This window comes from Schistocerca cancellata, chromosome 1, assembly GCF_023864275.1.
Source record: "Schistocerca cancellata isolate TAMUIC-IGC-003103 chromosome 1, iqSchCanc2.1, whole genome shotgun sequence".
In the NCBI taxonomy this organism is placed as follows: domain Eukaryota; kingdom Metazoa; phylum Arthropoda; class Insecta; order Orthoptera; family Acrididae; genus Schistocerca; species Schistocerca cancellata.
Window position 1 is genome coordinate 653,932,733 of NC_064626.1, and position 17,334 is coordinate 653,950,066.

Genomic DNA, 17,334 nt, shown 5'->3' on the forward strand with positions numbered 1-17,334 from the left:
ACGGCTTCAGTTGAGTGAGGAGGCTCGGCACACGGGACAACACGGCCGGGGACAGGCAGAGGGACAGTGCTGGTGGAGATGCGAAAGCGGACAGTCGGTCTTTAGGTAGCTAGGAAGTGAAATGACTTAGAAAATTTCATGTTGCGTGGTATCGCAGGACTTTGTCTCTGAGCAGTGAGCAGCCGCACGCGTGCTGTGAACTCTTAACTTTTCGTGTAGTTAACTAGGTGGAGTAAAATATGTCTAAAAAGAAAGATTACGAGACTTACCAAACAAAAGTGCTGGCAGGTCGATAGACACACAAACAAACACACACATACACACAAAATTCAAGCTTTCGCAACAAACGGTTGCTTCGGCAGGAAAGAGGGAAGGAGAGGGAAAGATGAAAGGATGTGGGTTTTAAGGGAGAGGGTAAGGAGTCATTCCAATCCCGGGAGCAGAAAGACTTACCTTAGGGGGAACCCACAACTTCTTCACTTTCGAAGGCCAGACATACCAACAATTAAAGGGAACAGCCATGGGTACCAGGATGGCCCCCTCGTACGCCAACCTATTCATGGGTCGCTTAGAGGAAGCCTTATTGGTTACCCAGGCCTGCCAACCCAAAGTTTGGTACAGATTTATTGATGACATTTTCATGATCTGGACTCACAGTGAAGAAGAACTCCAGAATTTCCTCTCCAACCTCAACTCCTTTAGTTCCATCGGATTCACCTGGTCCTACTCTAAATCCCATGCCACTTTCCTTGGCGTTGACCTCCACCTGTCCAATGGCCAGCTTCACACGTCCGTCCACATGAAACCCACCAACAAGCAAAAGTACCTCCATTATGACAGCTGCCACCCATTCCACATCAAACGGTCCCTTCCCTACAGCCTAGGTCTTCGTGGCAAACGAATCTGCTCCAGTCCGGAATCCTTGAACTATTACACCAACAACCTGAAAACAGCTTTCGCATCCCGTAACTACCCTCCCGACCTGGTACAGAAGCAAATAACCAGAGCCACTTCCTCATCTCCTCAAACCCGGAACCTTCCACAGAAGAACCCCAAAAGTGCCCCACTTGTGACAGGATACTTTCTGGGACTGGATCAGATTCTGAATGTGGCTCTCCAGCAGGGATACGACTTCCTCAAATCCTGCCCTGAAATGAGATCCATCCTTCATGAAATCCTCCCCACTCCACCTAGAGTGTCTTTCCGCCGTCCACCTAACCTTTGTAACCTCTTAGTCCATCCCTATGAAATCCCCAAACCACCTTCCCTACCCTCTGGCTCCTACCCTTGTAGCCGCCCCCGGTGTAAAACCTGTCCCATGCACCCTCCCACCACCACCTACTCCAGTCCTGTAACCCGGAAGGTGTACACGATCAAAGGCAGAGCCACGTGTGAAAGCACCCACGTGATTTACCAACTGACCTGCCTACACTGTGAAGCCTTCTATGTGGGAATGCCAGCAACAAACTGTCCATTCGCATGAATGGACACAGGCAGACAGTGTTTGTTGGTAATGAGGATCACCCTGTGGCTAAACATGCCTTGGCGCACGGCCAGCACATCTTGGCACAGTGTTACACCGTCCGGGTTATCTGGATACTTCCCACTAACACCAACCTGTCAGGACTCTGGAGATGGGAACTTGCCCTTCAGCATATCCTCTCTTCTCGCTATCCGCCAGGCCTCAATCTCCGCTAATTTCTAATTTCAATTTGCCGCCGCTCATACCTCACCTGTCTTTCAACATCATCTTTGCCTCTGTACTTCCGCCTTGACTGACATCTCTGCCCAAACTCTTTGCCTTTACAAATGTCTGCTTGTGTCTGTGTATATGCGGATGGATGTGTGTGTGTGTGCGCGAGTGTATACCTGTCCTTTTTTCCCCCTAAGGTAAGTCTTTCCGCTCCCGGGATTGGAATGACTCCTTACCCTCTCCCTTAAAACCCACATCCTTTCGTCTTTCCCTCTCCTTCCCTCTTTCCTGACGAAGCAACCGTTTGTTGCAAAAGCTTGAATTTTGTGTGAATGTGTGTGTTTGTTTGTGTGTCTATCGACCTGCCAGCGCTTTTGTTTGGTAAGTCTCATCATCTTTCTTTTTAGATATATTTTTTTCCAAGTGGAATGTTTCCCTCTATTATATTCAAAACTAGGTGGAGTATTGGAATTGAAATTCATGATGAGACTATGAATGATCGAACTGTGCCATGTGGATATGCAGCTGAGTGTAATAGTATTTCTAAATACGAGCACTTTGGCTAATAGTTTGCTTTCTGAATAAACATTATTCTAACCAAATTGCAACTATGTGGCCTACATCATTTATGGGTCGTCAATTTATCTCCCAATATTATTATTATTATTATTATTATTATTATTATTATTATTATTATTATTATTATTACTGTTGTTATGTGTTATGTTAACATTGTATGTGTCATACAATTCGCAAACTTGCCATCAGCCAGATAATTTAACCAAAGGGTCACAAGTGTGTAATTTAGGGCGTATAATGTGACACATGGGGTTCAACCCCTAGATGAGTTTGAGCCAAGACATTTTGACAAAGAGTAACCGCATGTGAGCCTGAACATCTTTGGGATGTTAGCTTGCCAGTGTTTGATATCGGTTTATTGTTTCCATAAGATTTCACCAGCGGTGCACTGTTGTGCTAATGGTAATGGTAATGAGAGAAGCTTTCAAGATATTACCTCATACAACTGATCTTGAGTTACGAGCCATACCAAGAAGATAGTTGAGGTTTCATGAATTCATACTGGTTTACATGAAAAACAGATTTACAAAATCATCATCTTTGTTTGCTCCTCTATGAGTTTCACATCATATCAAGTGGACAAAAATAACTCTACCTTTTGGGTTGTTTCACTTATGTATAACCATGTGTACTTATAAAAGGTCAATTTATTTAAGTGCTCTGTTCACTACAGTTGTTTGCTTACTGCTTCCCTGATGAACACAACAACCAAAAGTAAGAAATGCTGTGCTCAGCACACGTAGAAAAATAGCCTACCCTCAATACTGAACTGTCAAAAGTTGCACCACAAAAATATTCTTCAGTGTTGTGACATGATGGCCAGAGATAGGAAATAAAATGAACACCAGATCTTGCTGTAATTGGCCAAGAGAACACGGTGCCGGGACATGGGGCATAGTGAGTATACTTTACAATAGGAATAAAAGTTGAGGTTTATGCATCAAAGGCAGTTTCCCAGGTTGCAGTTTTGACCTTTTGTGCGCTGAGGGGCCCTGGCCCTTCTGGGAGGAGGGGGAGGGGGTGGAGGAGGAGGAGGAGGGGGAGGAGGTGGAGGTGGAATTCTGGAACACGAGTTTTGTGGAAAAACTCTCAGGTAATATTAACCATTGGTGAATGCAGCTTTTGAAAGGACTGGTCTTTCTATCCAGTACACAGCAATATGCTGCTGCAGACAGAATCCCATATTTAAGATATGCACACAAAGTGAGAAGACATCACAAGGTAAACATACACATTATCTGTCTTCCTATGTACAAATATTGTTGATATAAATTTTATTTCTTGGTAAAATTAGCATTTGTTGAAATGGCAATTAATAAAAATGACTGCAATTCAATGGTGGTGTAGTGTGTAAAATTTAATAGCTCTACTGAAAAGCATTTATAAGCCACTTCAAAATGACATGCCATATTAATCAGAAGAATAATATTTATATCTGTTCTCTTTGTATAATGAAATTTTGATACACTTGTCCTTTTTGTGATTGCAGGAGAACTATACGATGTACAACCAACTGTAGAATAATCAAACAGACTGGTGTAAAAATACGAAAAAACAGTCACATAGTTCTTACCTTCAGGAGGCAAAATGTGGTGTGGTAGTGGTGATCAGCATCATCTAAAGGGACTTAACTACAAATTTATCTACTTGGAAGTCTGTGAAACATTGTACACATACACATTTTGAGCAGCTTCTCACCTTGAATAGTAACTGCCATGTTTTACTTTTATGAGTTGGATTAAAAGGAAACTCAATATGCTCTGTAGTAGCAGTGAGTGTTGTTATATCTAAAAGGAAAGGGCAGCAGGGAGAGTGGGAAGGAAGGAGTCTGTGTGTGTCAACATTATGCTTGACACCATTCAATACAGTGTATTATCTACGGTGGGAGGAATTACCCCTCCACAATCATCCCCACTGAAATCAATATATAAAATACATATAGGAATAGGCATACAACACTGTGATATACAGAAGGAAAAGTAATTAAAAGAGTACGTTCAAGAAGTATAAGGCAGTAGTACGCATTGGTTTAGGAGTGCAGCAAAGCTGAGGGTCTATTGGGACGAAGGAAGGAAGGAATATTAGAGTTTAAAGTCCAGCTGACAGTACAGCCATTAGAGGAGCAGCGCAAGCTCAGATTACGAAAGTATGGGGAAGGAAATCACAGCTGTGCCATCCCAGCATTTGCCTGGAGCAATTTAGGGCAATCAGAGAAAACCTGAATAAGGATTACTGGACAGGGATTTGAATGTCAACCTCCTGAATGAGAGCTCAGTGTGCTAGCCACTGTGCCACCTTGCTCGGTGGTCTATTGGAGTTAGGGTAACTGTGAAGGGCTTCACTTCTGCATAGCATCTAAAGTAGAAGTATGTCTAATTTCAGTTCAAGATATACATCAGTTAGGATGATGCGTGAAGAACCGTCAAAGGTGCTCCACATAAGCAATAAAGTGGGTCCTTCTTTCACAAGAAATATTCATGTATGTATGGTCTTAGTCTCCAAAATAACAGCATTGGAAAAAACACCATGTAACAATGTTTAACCCTTTAAACACATGTGTTCTGGTTTACAGTCATATAATTCCATGGGCAGTGAATGGTTGGACTGATAAACAACATGGTAATAACAGTTAAACATTACAGCCATGATACCCAATTCAGTACAAACAGTAGCACACAGCCAAGCCATTTGGTAATGTGCGGCATCACTGAAATGTGTACAGTGACACCGAATGGCAAACAAGTCAAAGACAAATCTGTGTGGACAGGTATGCTATATGTGTAATGGTGTGTGGTGGTAGCATCATCAGAATTCCCCTAAATAACATTAAAGAGGCAGAACCAAAGGTAACAAAGATGAAAGAATGCAGGCAGTACTGTTCTAGTTGGTAGATGGCGTTGCGGCTTTGGTGGTGTTGGTGCAACATCTGGAGGAAGACACATGTCTGCAGCAGCAGAGGTTTGATTTCAGCACTTTATAAAGTTGCGGAGATCATTGTGTAGCTCAACCCAGAAGTTTTCATGGGTGTCAATGCTGTACTTCGACTCAGAACATCATGCACAATTGATGGTCTTTGAAATTTTTTGCAACAGATGGGCTTACATAGGTGACAATATTATGTGTGGGATTTATTTTCTAAAGGGGTGATTTACAGTCAATCATGTTTGCAGTTGGAAATACAAAAACTGAATTTTGGTTTCTCACTATACTACATATAAAGTTCTGGTCTGTGATTATGTCAGAAACATTATACAGAGTTACAAACTCCATGGTCACTAGGTGTTTTAGACTCAGTTAATGTAATCAGAACTTGACAATCTGACCATACTACCACCTGAGGACATGGAACTAGGTATAATTACAACATTTCTTTCATTCGTATTGTTGCAAATGTACAATCCATAAATAAATTACATTATTCAGTCAAGCTAACCACATTTTGCTAGCTGTGCTTACTAGCTGTAGGCTATTATTTGTAGTATAGATCCCATGATCATTAATTTGAGTACTACATACACAGTCAGGTAAGAAACGGGATAAATGTAAATGTGTGCTCAAATGAACCATATAAAACTTTATGGATATGTTAACGGTATCAGACATACCAGTGCTGTAACCACAAATGTAATCTCTAAATGGACAAAGATAGTCACCGTAAGTGATTATATACACCACTGTACATGGGTCCTGATATCACTTTTCATCTCATTGTCTGCTTATTTTGTTCGCTCACTTTGTTAGTTCACTCAAGTCTGAAATGCTATAGATTTGGTCTGATGTTAATTTAGCTGGGTGTTCTGCTTTAATTCTTATGTGGAGACTCAATGTTTAATCAGATTCTGGGAATAATTAAATGAACAGGAATCAGGTATTATGTTCACAGACAACATTTTTTTTCCCCTGTGATTTGTGTGTGTGTGTGTGTGTGTGTGTGTGTGTGTGTGTGTGTGTGTGTGTGTGTGTGTGTCTCAATTACCTTGAATATATCGTTAAATTCATTTTTATTACGTTTAAAATACCACTTCTTTCCTTACAAGATTAGTATTTGTGGAACAATTAAATACAGAAGCTTTTCTTCTGGTCTGTGTAATTTTCAAGTGCCATTTCATGCATAGTTATTTTTATATTTAAATTCCGATAGAACCTGAATTTATTTTTACATTGTGAAGTCCAATTATAAATTAACATACCGTATACTTTTCCAGAAGGAAATAGCAATAAATTTCACAGTCAATTTATAGATTACCAAAAGAACTGTCTTCCAAGCCAACTGCGGTCCACAACAATTTTAAAATTCCTACTTAACTGTTTAATAATCCCTGTAAAAGCATTAGCAACAGAATCAAAGTTTTCTTTAATGTTTGCATCATTGCTGATTATTTCGATCAGAATTTACAAAAGTGAATATTTTCATTTCCCAGTTATTTTGCATAATTTCAATTCATTTAAGGAGAGCCGGTGATGTTAAAGACTCAAAGCAATAGGGCCCAAACCTTTTTTCAGGTGCATAGAGGGGTGAGAAACAGAGGATGGGCTGCAATGTATATTTCAAAATGTCTCATCTGAACTGATGCAACAATTCTTGGTTTGTTTGGCAAAGTGTTGCTAAGCACTGTCATGCAAAAATACGGCACCAGCAGTTAAGGGACCTCATCAATTGTTTTGCATAACTCTTCTCAGTTTTCTTAATGTCCCACTGAAAACTTCAGAATAGACTGCCCTCCCACAGTCCATAAAATCTGTCAACAAAATTACTTTAGCATCCCAAAAAAACAGTAACTGTAAACCTTTCTGCCTGCAATTTTTTTTGAGAAGGGGGGGTGGGGTTTGTAGGGCAACGACACCACACTATTTACTGGAGATGTGTCTCCATGTTAGCATAATAAGACCAAGTCACATCACCAATCAAGATTCTATTCAGTATGTCTTCTTCTTCTGCATTATTACAAAAAAGAAGTCATGATGATCAGTCATATATAGAGTTTTGCAATTCTTAAAGTAGTTTTGGATGTTAACAAGCACGGAACTTTTGAGTTTCAATCATGAACTTATTCAAAATGAACTGAAAAATCTGTGGAAAGTTGTCCAGCAGTTGAAGTATCACGAAATGCAGCTACTTTAGGCAAATGAGAAACAATGTTACTGTCTCTTTATTGCATCTCTAAGCACACTGAAGATGGCACTGATGGTGTTACTGATACTTTCCAACAAGCAGTAAATCATTTTATTGAGTTATTTTAAATTAAATATGAGAGTAATTTTTTAAACCTACATAGATAAACAGACAACTTTACATGTATTGCTAGCTCAATGTTGTCCTTTCCAATATTCGTTGTTTCCAGACATTGTTTTTGAATATGTTCTACAATTTTATCCAGCCATTCTTCTCTTTCTCTTTCTTCAAATGGCATTAGCTGTGACACCAGGAATGATGCTGCATCACTGAAACGAAACAAATACATGCACACAGATAAACACAGGTATATGTACAACTGCACAAATAGACTTACGAGAAAGATTTATTGTACATATGATCTATCACGTATCAACAAAAATCTCAGTTTTTGAAAATATAAGTTGATAGATAAAAAATCTGCTCACCAAGCAGTGGCACAAGCAAACAAACACAAAAGTTAGGAAATGTGTAAGCTTTCAGAGCCAGTGGCTCCTCCTCCTGGCCGAAGGGTTGAAGGGAAAGGAAGAGGGTTGGAGGAAAAGGACTGGTGAGGTTTAGGAAACGAGAATTACAGAAAAGACACCCAGAACCCCAGGTCAGTTGATAGTTACTGGATGAGATGAGAAGGAAAGACTGATTATTATTGGGGACTGCACTGGACAAGATTTGAAAACCTGAGAGCTTACAGGATAATAATCAAAAAAGAGATTGCAATCATCATCCAAGAGTTGACAAGAGCAGCAGAATGGCATGTGTGGCATAGGCACAGAGGCCATGACTGTCATGTTGTAGTGCATGTTCTGCAACAGGATATTGTATGTTGCCAGTGTACACCTCCTGTATGTGTCCATTCATGCTCACTGATAACTTGGTGGTAGTCGTGCCAACATAGAAGGCTGACCAGTGTTTACATAGTAGCTGGTATACGAAGTATCGTTTCACAAGTGGCTCTCCCTTTGATAGCATATGTTTTGCCAGTTGCAGGCCCAGTATAGGTGGTGGTAGGAGGAAGCTTATAGCTTGTCTTATAGCAAAGACAGTCACAGAAGTAGGAACCATACAACACAGAAATAGGTACAGAAGGAGAATACAGTCTGACCAGGATATTGCACAAACTGGGGTGGGGTGGTGGGGAGGGGGTTATAAAATGCTATTCTAGGTGAGCTGGACCTCATTTCAGGGCATGATTTTGGGTAATCATGAAGTACCATCTGTTTAATATATTTAAGACCAGGATAGTGCTGAGTAACAAGATGTGGTGTCCTGTGCTGTTTATTGGAGGTATCAGTAGTAACTGGTTTGGATGTGATGACTCAGGAAATCTGGTTTTGGACTAGGCTGGTGGGGTCATTACATCTGTTGAAGGTTGGGGTAAGAATGGTGGTGTATTGCTGTAAATAATCTGCAACTGAACGAATACATTTGCCTCAAATACTGAGATGGAAAGTATGGTAACAGTCAGAATGTAAGTACTGTTGTTTGTTAGTAGGTTTAATGTTAAGAAGTGTGTATCTGCCCCTCAGCGAGGATGAGGTCAACATCAAGGAAAGTGGCATGGGATTCAGAATCTGACTACGTGAGATTTAATTGGGAGAACATACTTAAGAGAAATTCAAAAATTTTTACTGATCAGCCTCAGCATGAGGCACAGCCTCACCACGAGTCAATAAGGAAGAGCAGGGGCTGTAGGCTTATGGGTTCCAGGAGAGCTCCTCCAAGTGACCCATGAATACGTTGGCATTGCAAGGAGCCATCCTGGTTCCCATAGCCATGTCTCTGATATGTTTTTATGTCTGCACCTCAAAGGTACAGTAGTGGTTACTAAGCATAAAGTTGATTAAGGTGGTTTGGAATCAGGTGGGTGCTTGTTGATGTATGAGGGTTGACTGAAAAGTAATGCCTCCATCTTCATAACTCTTCAACAATTGGCAACATTGGTACGCAGCAGGTTCTAGCTTGTTCCGTAGCCTCTTCTCTACAACTCCAGTTGGCAGGAAGCCCTAGCATTGAACGGTTGTATTCTTACAGTGTAAAGTAAAGAACCCTGCACAGATGGTCGGTCAATGCTGTTTAAACAATGTGCAGTCATTGAATTCTTGACAGCAGAAGGTATCACCCCAAAGGAGAGTCAGCAGAGAACGAAAGCAGTTTATGGTGATGATGTGAGTACTGTGTGTCACTGGGTGAGTGAATTTGAAGACGTTGAGGTGGGAACATCTGACCTGTGTGACAAACAAAGAATTGGACATCCTGTGACAGCAACCACAGAGTTTGACAAACAAAATGCTGACAGATTGATTCACGACTATCATCTTATCACTCAGAGAGAAATTGCAAGCACAATCGACATTTCACAAGAACATGTGGGTCCCATTATTGCTTTGCTTGGCTATCGATGCACAGTGGGTACCCTGGATGCTGGCTCCTGAAATGAAAGTGCACAGACTTGAAATTTGCCACAAATCCCTCTCATGTTATAAGAATGAAGGTGATGCCTTTCTCCATTCAATTGTGGCAGGAGACAAAACGTGGGTACATCATTACGACCTGGAGACAAAACGTCAGTCTATGGAATACCGACATAAACACTCGCCCCAGAAAAAGAAATTCCAGAGGCAGCACTCAGCTGGAATAAACATGGCCAAAGTGTTCTGGGACGAAGATGGTGTTACCCATGTTGATTTCCTTGATCGTGGAACACCAATAAATTCAGAGTGTTACATCACAGCACTCCGAAATTTGAAACGACGGCTAACAAGGGCCCAAAAGGAAAAGGGAAATATTTCCTGCAGCATCACAATGCCACACCACATTCTTCATGTGCCACCACAGCAGAACTTCAGAGACTGAATCTCACCACCGTACGGCATCCCCATACAGTCCAGATTTAGTACCATCTGGATTCCATCTGTTCCCAATAATGAAAGACGGTCTGCAGGGACATCATCATGATTCTGATGAAGACGTTGAGACAACTGTGAGACTGTGGTTGCAGAAACAGAGTGTCTACTTCTTCTGTGACAGCTTCAGCAAACTTTATCATCATTGGCAGAAATGTATTCAACTGGCTGGTGGTTATGTGGAAATTGAACATTGGTAATTAAAGACCACATTCTAAGGATTATTTCTGTATTTGATTTATTAAAATATACCCATCCAAACCCAAATAATGAAGGTGGAGCCATTACTCTTCATTCAACCTTCGTACTCTTCAGCAGCTTGGCCAACCTTCCTAACATCCCTCACACTTCACCACTGCCTCCCAGACCAACGGTAACTATGCACTACAAGAACTGGCCACAACAGAACAGTGTTCTTAACCTCTCGTCTAAGGCACTCTCCCCCCCTGAATTATCTGTATTATCCATGTGTCTCAATTTCAACCCTGAACCTACATTTAATCACTCTGCTTTGGTGAAGAACCTATTTTCCTTCACACACTAAGTGAACTGGAAATATCACTTTGTAACCCAGACCCAAAACCTTTCCAACAGCAAACCTAAGACTAAACCCTGCCTTGAACAGTTCCAACCGCAATCCCAACCTGATCCACCACCACTATCTCAAAATTACCCCCCCCCCCCCCAAGCAGACTTTCCCTTCCAGCCATGGTTTGAGAGTGCAAAACGATGGGGGGGGGGGGGGGGGGGGGGGGGGGGGTGTAATTCTCCGATGCAGAGGCTCGAGCAAAGTGCTCAGCAATCACGTTTGTGTCGGTAGATAACACACCATTTATGATAACCCGAGGAACATCTGTTCCAGAGGCAGCACTCAGCTGATCTTGCCCAGTTTGATCTTTTGCCCAGACTTGGGGAGGATCGTATGGGACCCAACAGTCAAACTGTATCTCTCCCAACTCTCCTACTTCCGTCGTTAGATAAGGTGACGAACAAGAGCACGGAACCGTTTAAAGGCTATGAGGTGCTCCAGATAAAGGTGCCACTTATGCCTCTGTAGAACTCGCCGACACTCCTTAATTGCTTCAGCGACTTCCGGCGACCACCAAGAGACTGCCTTATGCGGGAGGCACCCTAAAGAGCAAGGGATCACATTTTCTGCTGCAGAAACAACTGTTGTAGTCACCTGCTCAACCATCACATCGATGTTACCATGTGGGGGAGATTCAACAGTGACAGCAGAGGTGAAAGTTTCCCAGTCCGCCTTGTTTAAAGCCCATCTGGGCAGGCATCCACGGTTACTACCACACAGGTCGTCATGTGCTCTCCAGTGGATAGATGGGAGAAATCCAGGGCTGCAAATTGATAAATCAATGGCCGAGTAACTGCCACGAGCCACAATGAAAGATGTGGCAGCCCCAGTATTTAAGAGGCAGACGTCGAACTGAGACAATAAAGTTTCGACATCTCTGCCTCAGCCAGTAAGCATGGTGCCACCCCACATGGGGTTATGGGCATTAAAATCTCCCAGAAGTATGTAAAGTTTAGACAGTTGATCAGTCAGTGCAGCTAATACAATCAGGGGTACTATACCATCTGGAGGAAGATACACATTTCAGACAGTTATTTCCTGTGCCGTCGTCATTCTGACAGCCACAGCTTCAAGAGGGGTTTGAAGGGGCACAGTGTCACTACGGACAGAGTTTAGGACATAAACGCTAACTCCACCTAACACTCACTTATATGACGGTTCCTATAATATCCCTTATAGCCACAGAGGGCAGAGGTCTGCATTGCCGGCAACCAGGTTTCCTGGAGGACAATGCAGATAGCATGTGTAAAGCATAAGAGTTGCCATAGCTCAGCCAGGCGGTGGAAAAAACCACTGCAATTCCACTGTAGGATAATGTCATCGTGAGACTGGGAAGGCACGGAACATTCATTCAATGAGGCATTTTACGCATCAGAGTCACCTGCTCCACCAACTTATTGCCTGAGCAGTCTATATCCATTTTTTTTCATTTTTTAATTTATTTATTTCTTTATGGTTTTAGGACGCAAAACTGCTACGGTCATTAGCGCCCAGTCTGTGACAGGTAAAGGTAAAAAAACGAAACTGGAAACCAGCAGCAATGGGAGCAAACCTCAAAAAAGTGGGGAAACTAAAAAATGGAAGGAAAGCTTAAAACACCACTATAGAAAGAGGGTTGTTTGTCCCCAAAAAGAGCTTCAAATGACTGACGTCATCTCACTGCCACTAATAAACTCGAGAACGCGATCGGCTGAGCGCGTATCATCTGCTAAAATGGAAGATATATCAGGCAACAACTGTAGACGACCGCGTAATGAAGTAAAATAGGGGCATTCAAGTAAAAGGTGTCTCACCGTCCACAGCTGAGAGCAGTGGGGACAGAGTGGGGGACGATTGCCGCTTAAAAGATGTCGATGGCTAAAAACACAGTGCCCTATCCGGAGTCCAGTTAAAATTACCTCCTCCCGACAACGAGTTCAGGAGGAAGAGGTCCAAGCACAGGGAAGAGCTTTCACATCCCACAAATTATTATTGGGAAGGATCGACCAATGTGCGTGCCATAAAAGAGCAACACGACGACATAAAACACTCCGTAGATCGGCGAAGGGAATCATGTAAATAGCTGGCTGAAGAAGAGAGACTGCAGCCTTGGCCGCCTCATTTCCACAGATACCAACATGTCCTGGGATCCAGAGGAACGCCACAGAGACGACCCCCCATGTGGAGCAAGTGGAGGCAGTCCTGAATCCGGTGGACCTGAGGGTGGACAGGGTAGAGAGCTTGGAGACTGAGGAGAGAGCTGAGTGAATCTGAGCAGATAACATACTGTATACACTGGGGGCGACGGATGTATTGGACAGCCTGGAGAACAGCCTAAAGCTCCACAGTAAAAACCGAACACGGGTCGGGAAACCGAAATCGATTGGGGGTGTCGCCAACAATATAGGCACTCCCAACACCAAACACTGTTTTTGAGCCATCAGTGTAAATAAATGTGGCATCCTTCATTTGTGCGCATAGAGCAGCAAATGCCCGACGATAAACAAGAGAAGGGGTACCATCCTTGGGAAACTGACAAAGGTCACGGAGCAGGCAGGTCTGGGGCCGGAGCCAAGGTGGTGCTGTACCCCAAGTTGTCAAGAAAGTTTTAGGAAAGTGGAAGGAAAGAGAACGTAGCAGTTGACGGAAGCGGACTCCCGGTGGTAGTAGGGAGGAAGGGCGGCCTCATACCCCAAATCCAAGGAGGAGTCGAAAAAAATGTCATGGGCCGGATTAGCAGGCACGGAAGACAGATGGCTAGCTAGCATAATGACTCAGAAGGACATCTCACCGATTGGACAGCGGAGGTTCAGCAGTCTTCGCATAAAGGCTTTCCACAGAGCTGGTGTAAAAAGCTCCAGCCACTAAATGTAATCCACGGTGGTGGACAGAATCAAGACGCCGAAGAATAGACGGCCGAGCAGAGGAGTAAACTATGCTTCCATAGTCCAATTTCAAGCGCACTAAGCTGCGATAGAGGCGGAGAAGGACCACTCTGTCCGCTCCCCAGGAGGTGCCATTCAGGACACAGAGGGTGTTGAGGGATCACAGACAGTGAGCCAAAAGATAGGAAACGTGGGATGATCAGCACAGTTTCCTGTCAAACATAAGACCCAAGAATTTAGCAATGTCCGCGAACAGAAGGTTAACAGGACCTAGATGTAAGGAAAGCGGAAGAACTCCGTACAACACCAAAAATTAACACAAATGGTCTTACTGGGAGAAAAGCGGAAGCCGGTTTCGATGCTCCAAGAGTGGAGGCGATTGAAACATCCTTGAACACGTCGTTCAAGAAGGCTGGTCCGTTGAGAGCTGTAGTAGATCACAAAATCGTCCACAAAGATGGAGCCCGAGACATCAGGAAGGAGACAATCCATAATTGGATTTATGGCAATGGCAAACAGTACAACACTTAGCACGGAGCCCTGGGGTACCCCGTTTTCTTGGGAGAAGGTAAGGGAGAAAGTAGTGTTCACCTGCACTTTAAATGTGTGCTCTGCCATAAACTGACGAAGAAAAAGGGGCAACCGACCTCGAAAGCCCCAAGAGAACAGTGTGCGGAGGATGCCTGTCCTCCAACAGGTATCGTATGCTCTCTCCAGATCAAAAAATACTGCTACTGTTTGGCGTCTCCTGAGAAAATTGTTCATGATAAAGTGGAGATAGCAACAAGATGGTCAACTGCAGAACGATGCTTTCGGAAACCGCATTGGGCAGGTGTTAAAAGACTTCGGGACTCCAGCCACCAGGCTAAACGGCAATTCACCATACGCTCCAAAACCTTACATACACTATTCGCGAGAGAAATGGGGCGATAGCTAGAGGGGAGATGTTTGTCCTTTCCAGGTTTCAAAACAGGAACGACAATAGCTTCCCGCCATCGTCTGGGAAAAGTACTGTCAGTCCAAATTCGATTATAAAGGTGAAGGAGGTAACGCAGACTATGGTATGATAAATGCAGCAACATTTGTATGTGGATATCATCCGGTCCTGGGACGGAAGAGCGAGAAGAAGAGAGTGCTTGTTGGAGTTCCCGCACGGAGAAAACAGTATTATAGCTTTCGCGATTTTGAGAGGAGAAAGCAAGAGGTTGCACTTCCACTGCAAGTTTCTTCGGGAAAAACGCTGGCGGGTAATTTGAAGAGCATGAAATCTCAGCAAAGTGTTGACCCAATGAGTTAGAAATTGCGACAGGGTCCACTAATGTACCATGCGCAACAGTGAGCCCAGAGACCGGGGAGAAACTAGGTGTGCCAGATAACCATCGAATCCGACTCCAAACTTCCGAGGAGAGAGTGAAGGTGTTATACGAGCTAGTAAAGAAGTCCCAGCTTGCCTTCTTGCTATCACGAATGACGCGACGGCATCGCGCACGGAACTGCTTGTAGCGGATACAGTTAGCCAAAGTAGGACGGTGCCAGAAAACGCAAAGAGCACGTCACTGCTCACATATTGCGTTATGGCATGCCTCGTTCCACCAAGGAACTGGGGGCGGCACCAGGGCAATTCGGAGGTGCGAGGTATTGAACATTCCGCAGCTGTAAGAATAACTTCTGTAATATGAGTGACCTCATCGTCGACACTAGGAAAGTCACGGTCTTCGAATGTCGCTAAAGACGAAAAAAGTGTCCAATCAGCTTGGGCAAACTTCCAGCGCCTCGGGCGCATATATAGCACTTGCGACTGCAATCTAAGGGCACATGGAAAGTGGTCACTCGAGTGTGTATCAGCAAGAGCGAATCATTCAAAGCGCCATGCTAGCGGAACAGTACCGACCGAAAGGTCCTAATGAGAGAAATTTGTCGTGGAGGCAGACAAAAATGTAGGGTCCCCAGTGTTGAGGCAAACAAGATCCGCTTGATGGAAGACGTTGATCAATAGTGAGCCGCGCGGACAAGGATGCGGAGATCCCCAAAGTGGGTGGTGGGCACTGAAGTCCACAACCAGCAAGTAGGGGGGCGGAAGCTGACCAAGAAGATGAAGGAGATCAGCTCTTGCCATTGGTGTGGACGATGGAATGTAGACAGTAGACGATGGAATGTAGACAGTACAAAGAGAGAAGGTGTATCCAGAAAGGGAAAGACAGACAGCGACAGCTTGTAGGGAACTGTTTAAGGGGACTGGGTGATAATGGAGAGTATCGTGGAGAAGAATCATGAGACCTCCATGTGCTGGAGCACCTTCAACAGAGGAGAGATCAAGTCGGACTGACTGAAAATGGGGGAAAACAATGCGATCGTGGGGACGCAGCTTTGTTTCCTGAAGACAGAAGATGACCAGCGAGTAGGATCGTAAGAGGATCGACAATTCATTCCAATTGGCTCGAATGCCATGGACATTCCAATGGATAATGGACATAGGGTGGACAGAAAAGGGAAGAATGTGACCAAGGTTGACCTCAACTAAACGGCTGCTCAGAGCCGGCGACCGACAGCATGGAATGGCATTCAGCCATAGGCAGAAGATCCTGATCCATAGGTTGTTCAGGAGCATCTCCTGCCACCAGCGATCGGCCGGTTGATTGGCTGCCAGCAGTGCGCCTCGGCGACACAGAAGACGGCCGAGGGCAGTTACCGCCAGGTGGTGCTGTACATGAGACACGCCGTGGCAGAGAAGGAGATGAACTGGGTTTCTTATTAGCCTTCTTGGAAACAGGACGTTGAGATTGAGGAGGGATAGATGGTTGTGAAGTTGGGGTATGTAAAAAGTCTTCACGAGTAGGCTCTTTTTTGGTAGTCCGAGTGTCTGCTTTTGGAGCTCGAGATTTAGCAGAACCCAATGAAGGGTGAGCCAGAGTGAGCAGGTGAGGGTGGGGAGGTTGAACGGGCGATCTTTGCACTAGCCGATCTGACGACCGTGGCACTAAAGGTGAGATCACAAGTCTGTGTGGCTGCCTCCTTTGTTGGCCAAGGAGAGGCAAGGACAATGCTGTATTTACCTGTGTGAGGCACAGTGGGCTTTCGACTGGCGAATAACTTTCGAGCAGCAAAGGTCGACACCTTTTCCTTCACTCTGATTTCCTGAATGAGCCGTTTGTCTTTAAAAATGGGGCAGTCTCTAGAGGAAGCAGCGTGGTCACCCATACAGTTGATGCAACGAGGGGATGGAGGTGGACATGCACCCTCATGGACATCCTTGCTACACGTAACGCATTTGGCTGGATTGGAACAGGACTGGCTGGTATGATTGAACCACTGACACTGATAGCAACGCGTAGGGTTTGGGATGTAAAGGCGAATGGAAATTATCTCATAGCCCGCTTTTATGTCTGATGGAAGTTGAACTCTGTCAAATGTCAAGAAGACAGTACAGGTTGGAACGATGTTCTTGTCAACTCTTCTCATGACTCGATGAAAAGCCGTTACGCCCTGGTCAGACAATCGTGAGCTCGGACAATCCGTCAAGGGAGTGTGTATAA

At 44.0% G+C, this 17,334-nt stretch overlaps 1 protein-coding gene across 3 annotated transcripts in view; it reads right to left on the minus strand.

Moving 5' to 3' along the window:
- LOC126183514 (DNA polymerase epsilon subunit 2) overlaps positions 1 to 17,334 on the minus strand; it is a 114,476-nt gene that overhangs the window by 78,970 nt on the left and 18,172 nt on the right. For all 3 annotated transcript variants that reach the window (XM_049925577.1, XM_049925586.1, XM_049925569.1), the window contains exon 2: positions 7,567 to 7,714. In XM_049925577.1, coding sequence (XP_049781534.1) covers positions 7,567 to 7,714 — 148 coding nt within the window. The remainder of the gene's footprint in view (positions 1 to 7,566; positions 7,715 to 17,334) is intronic.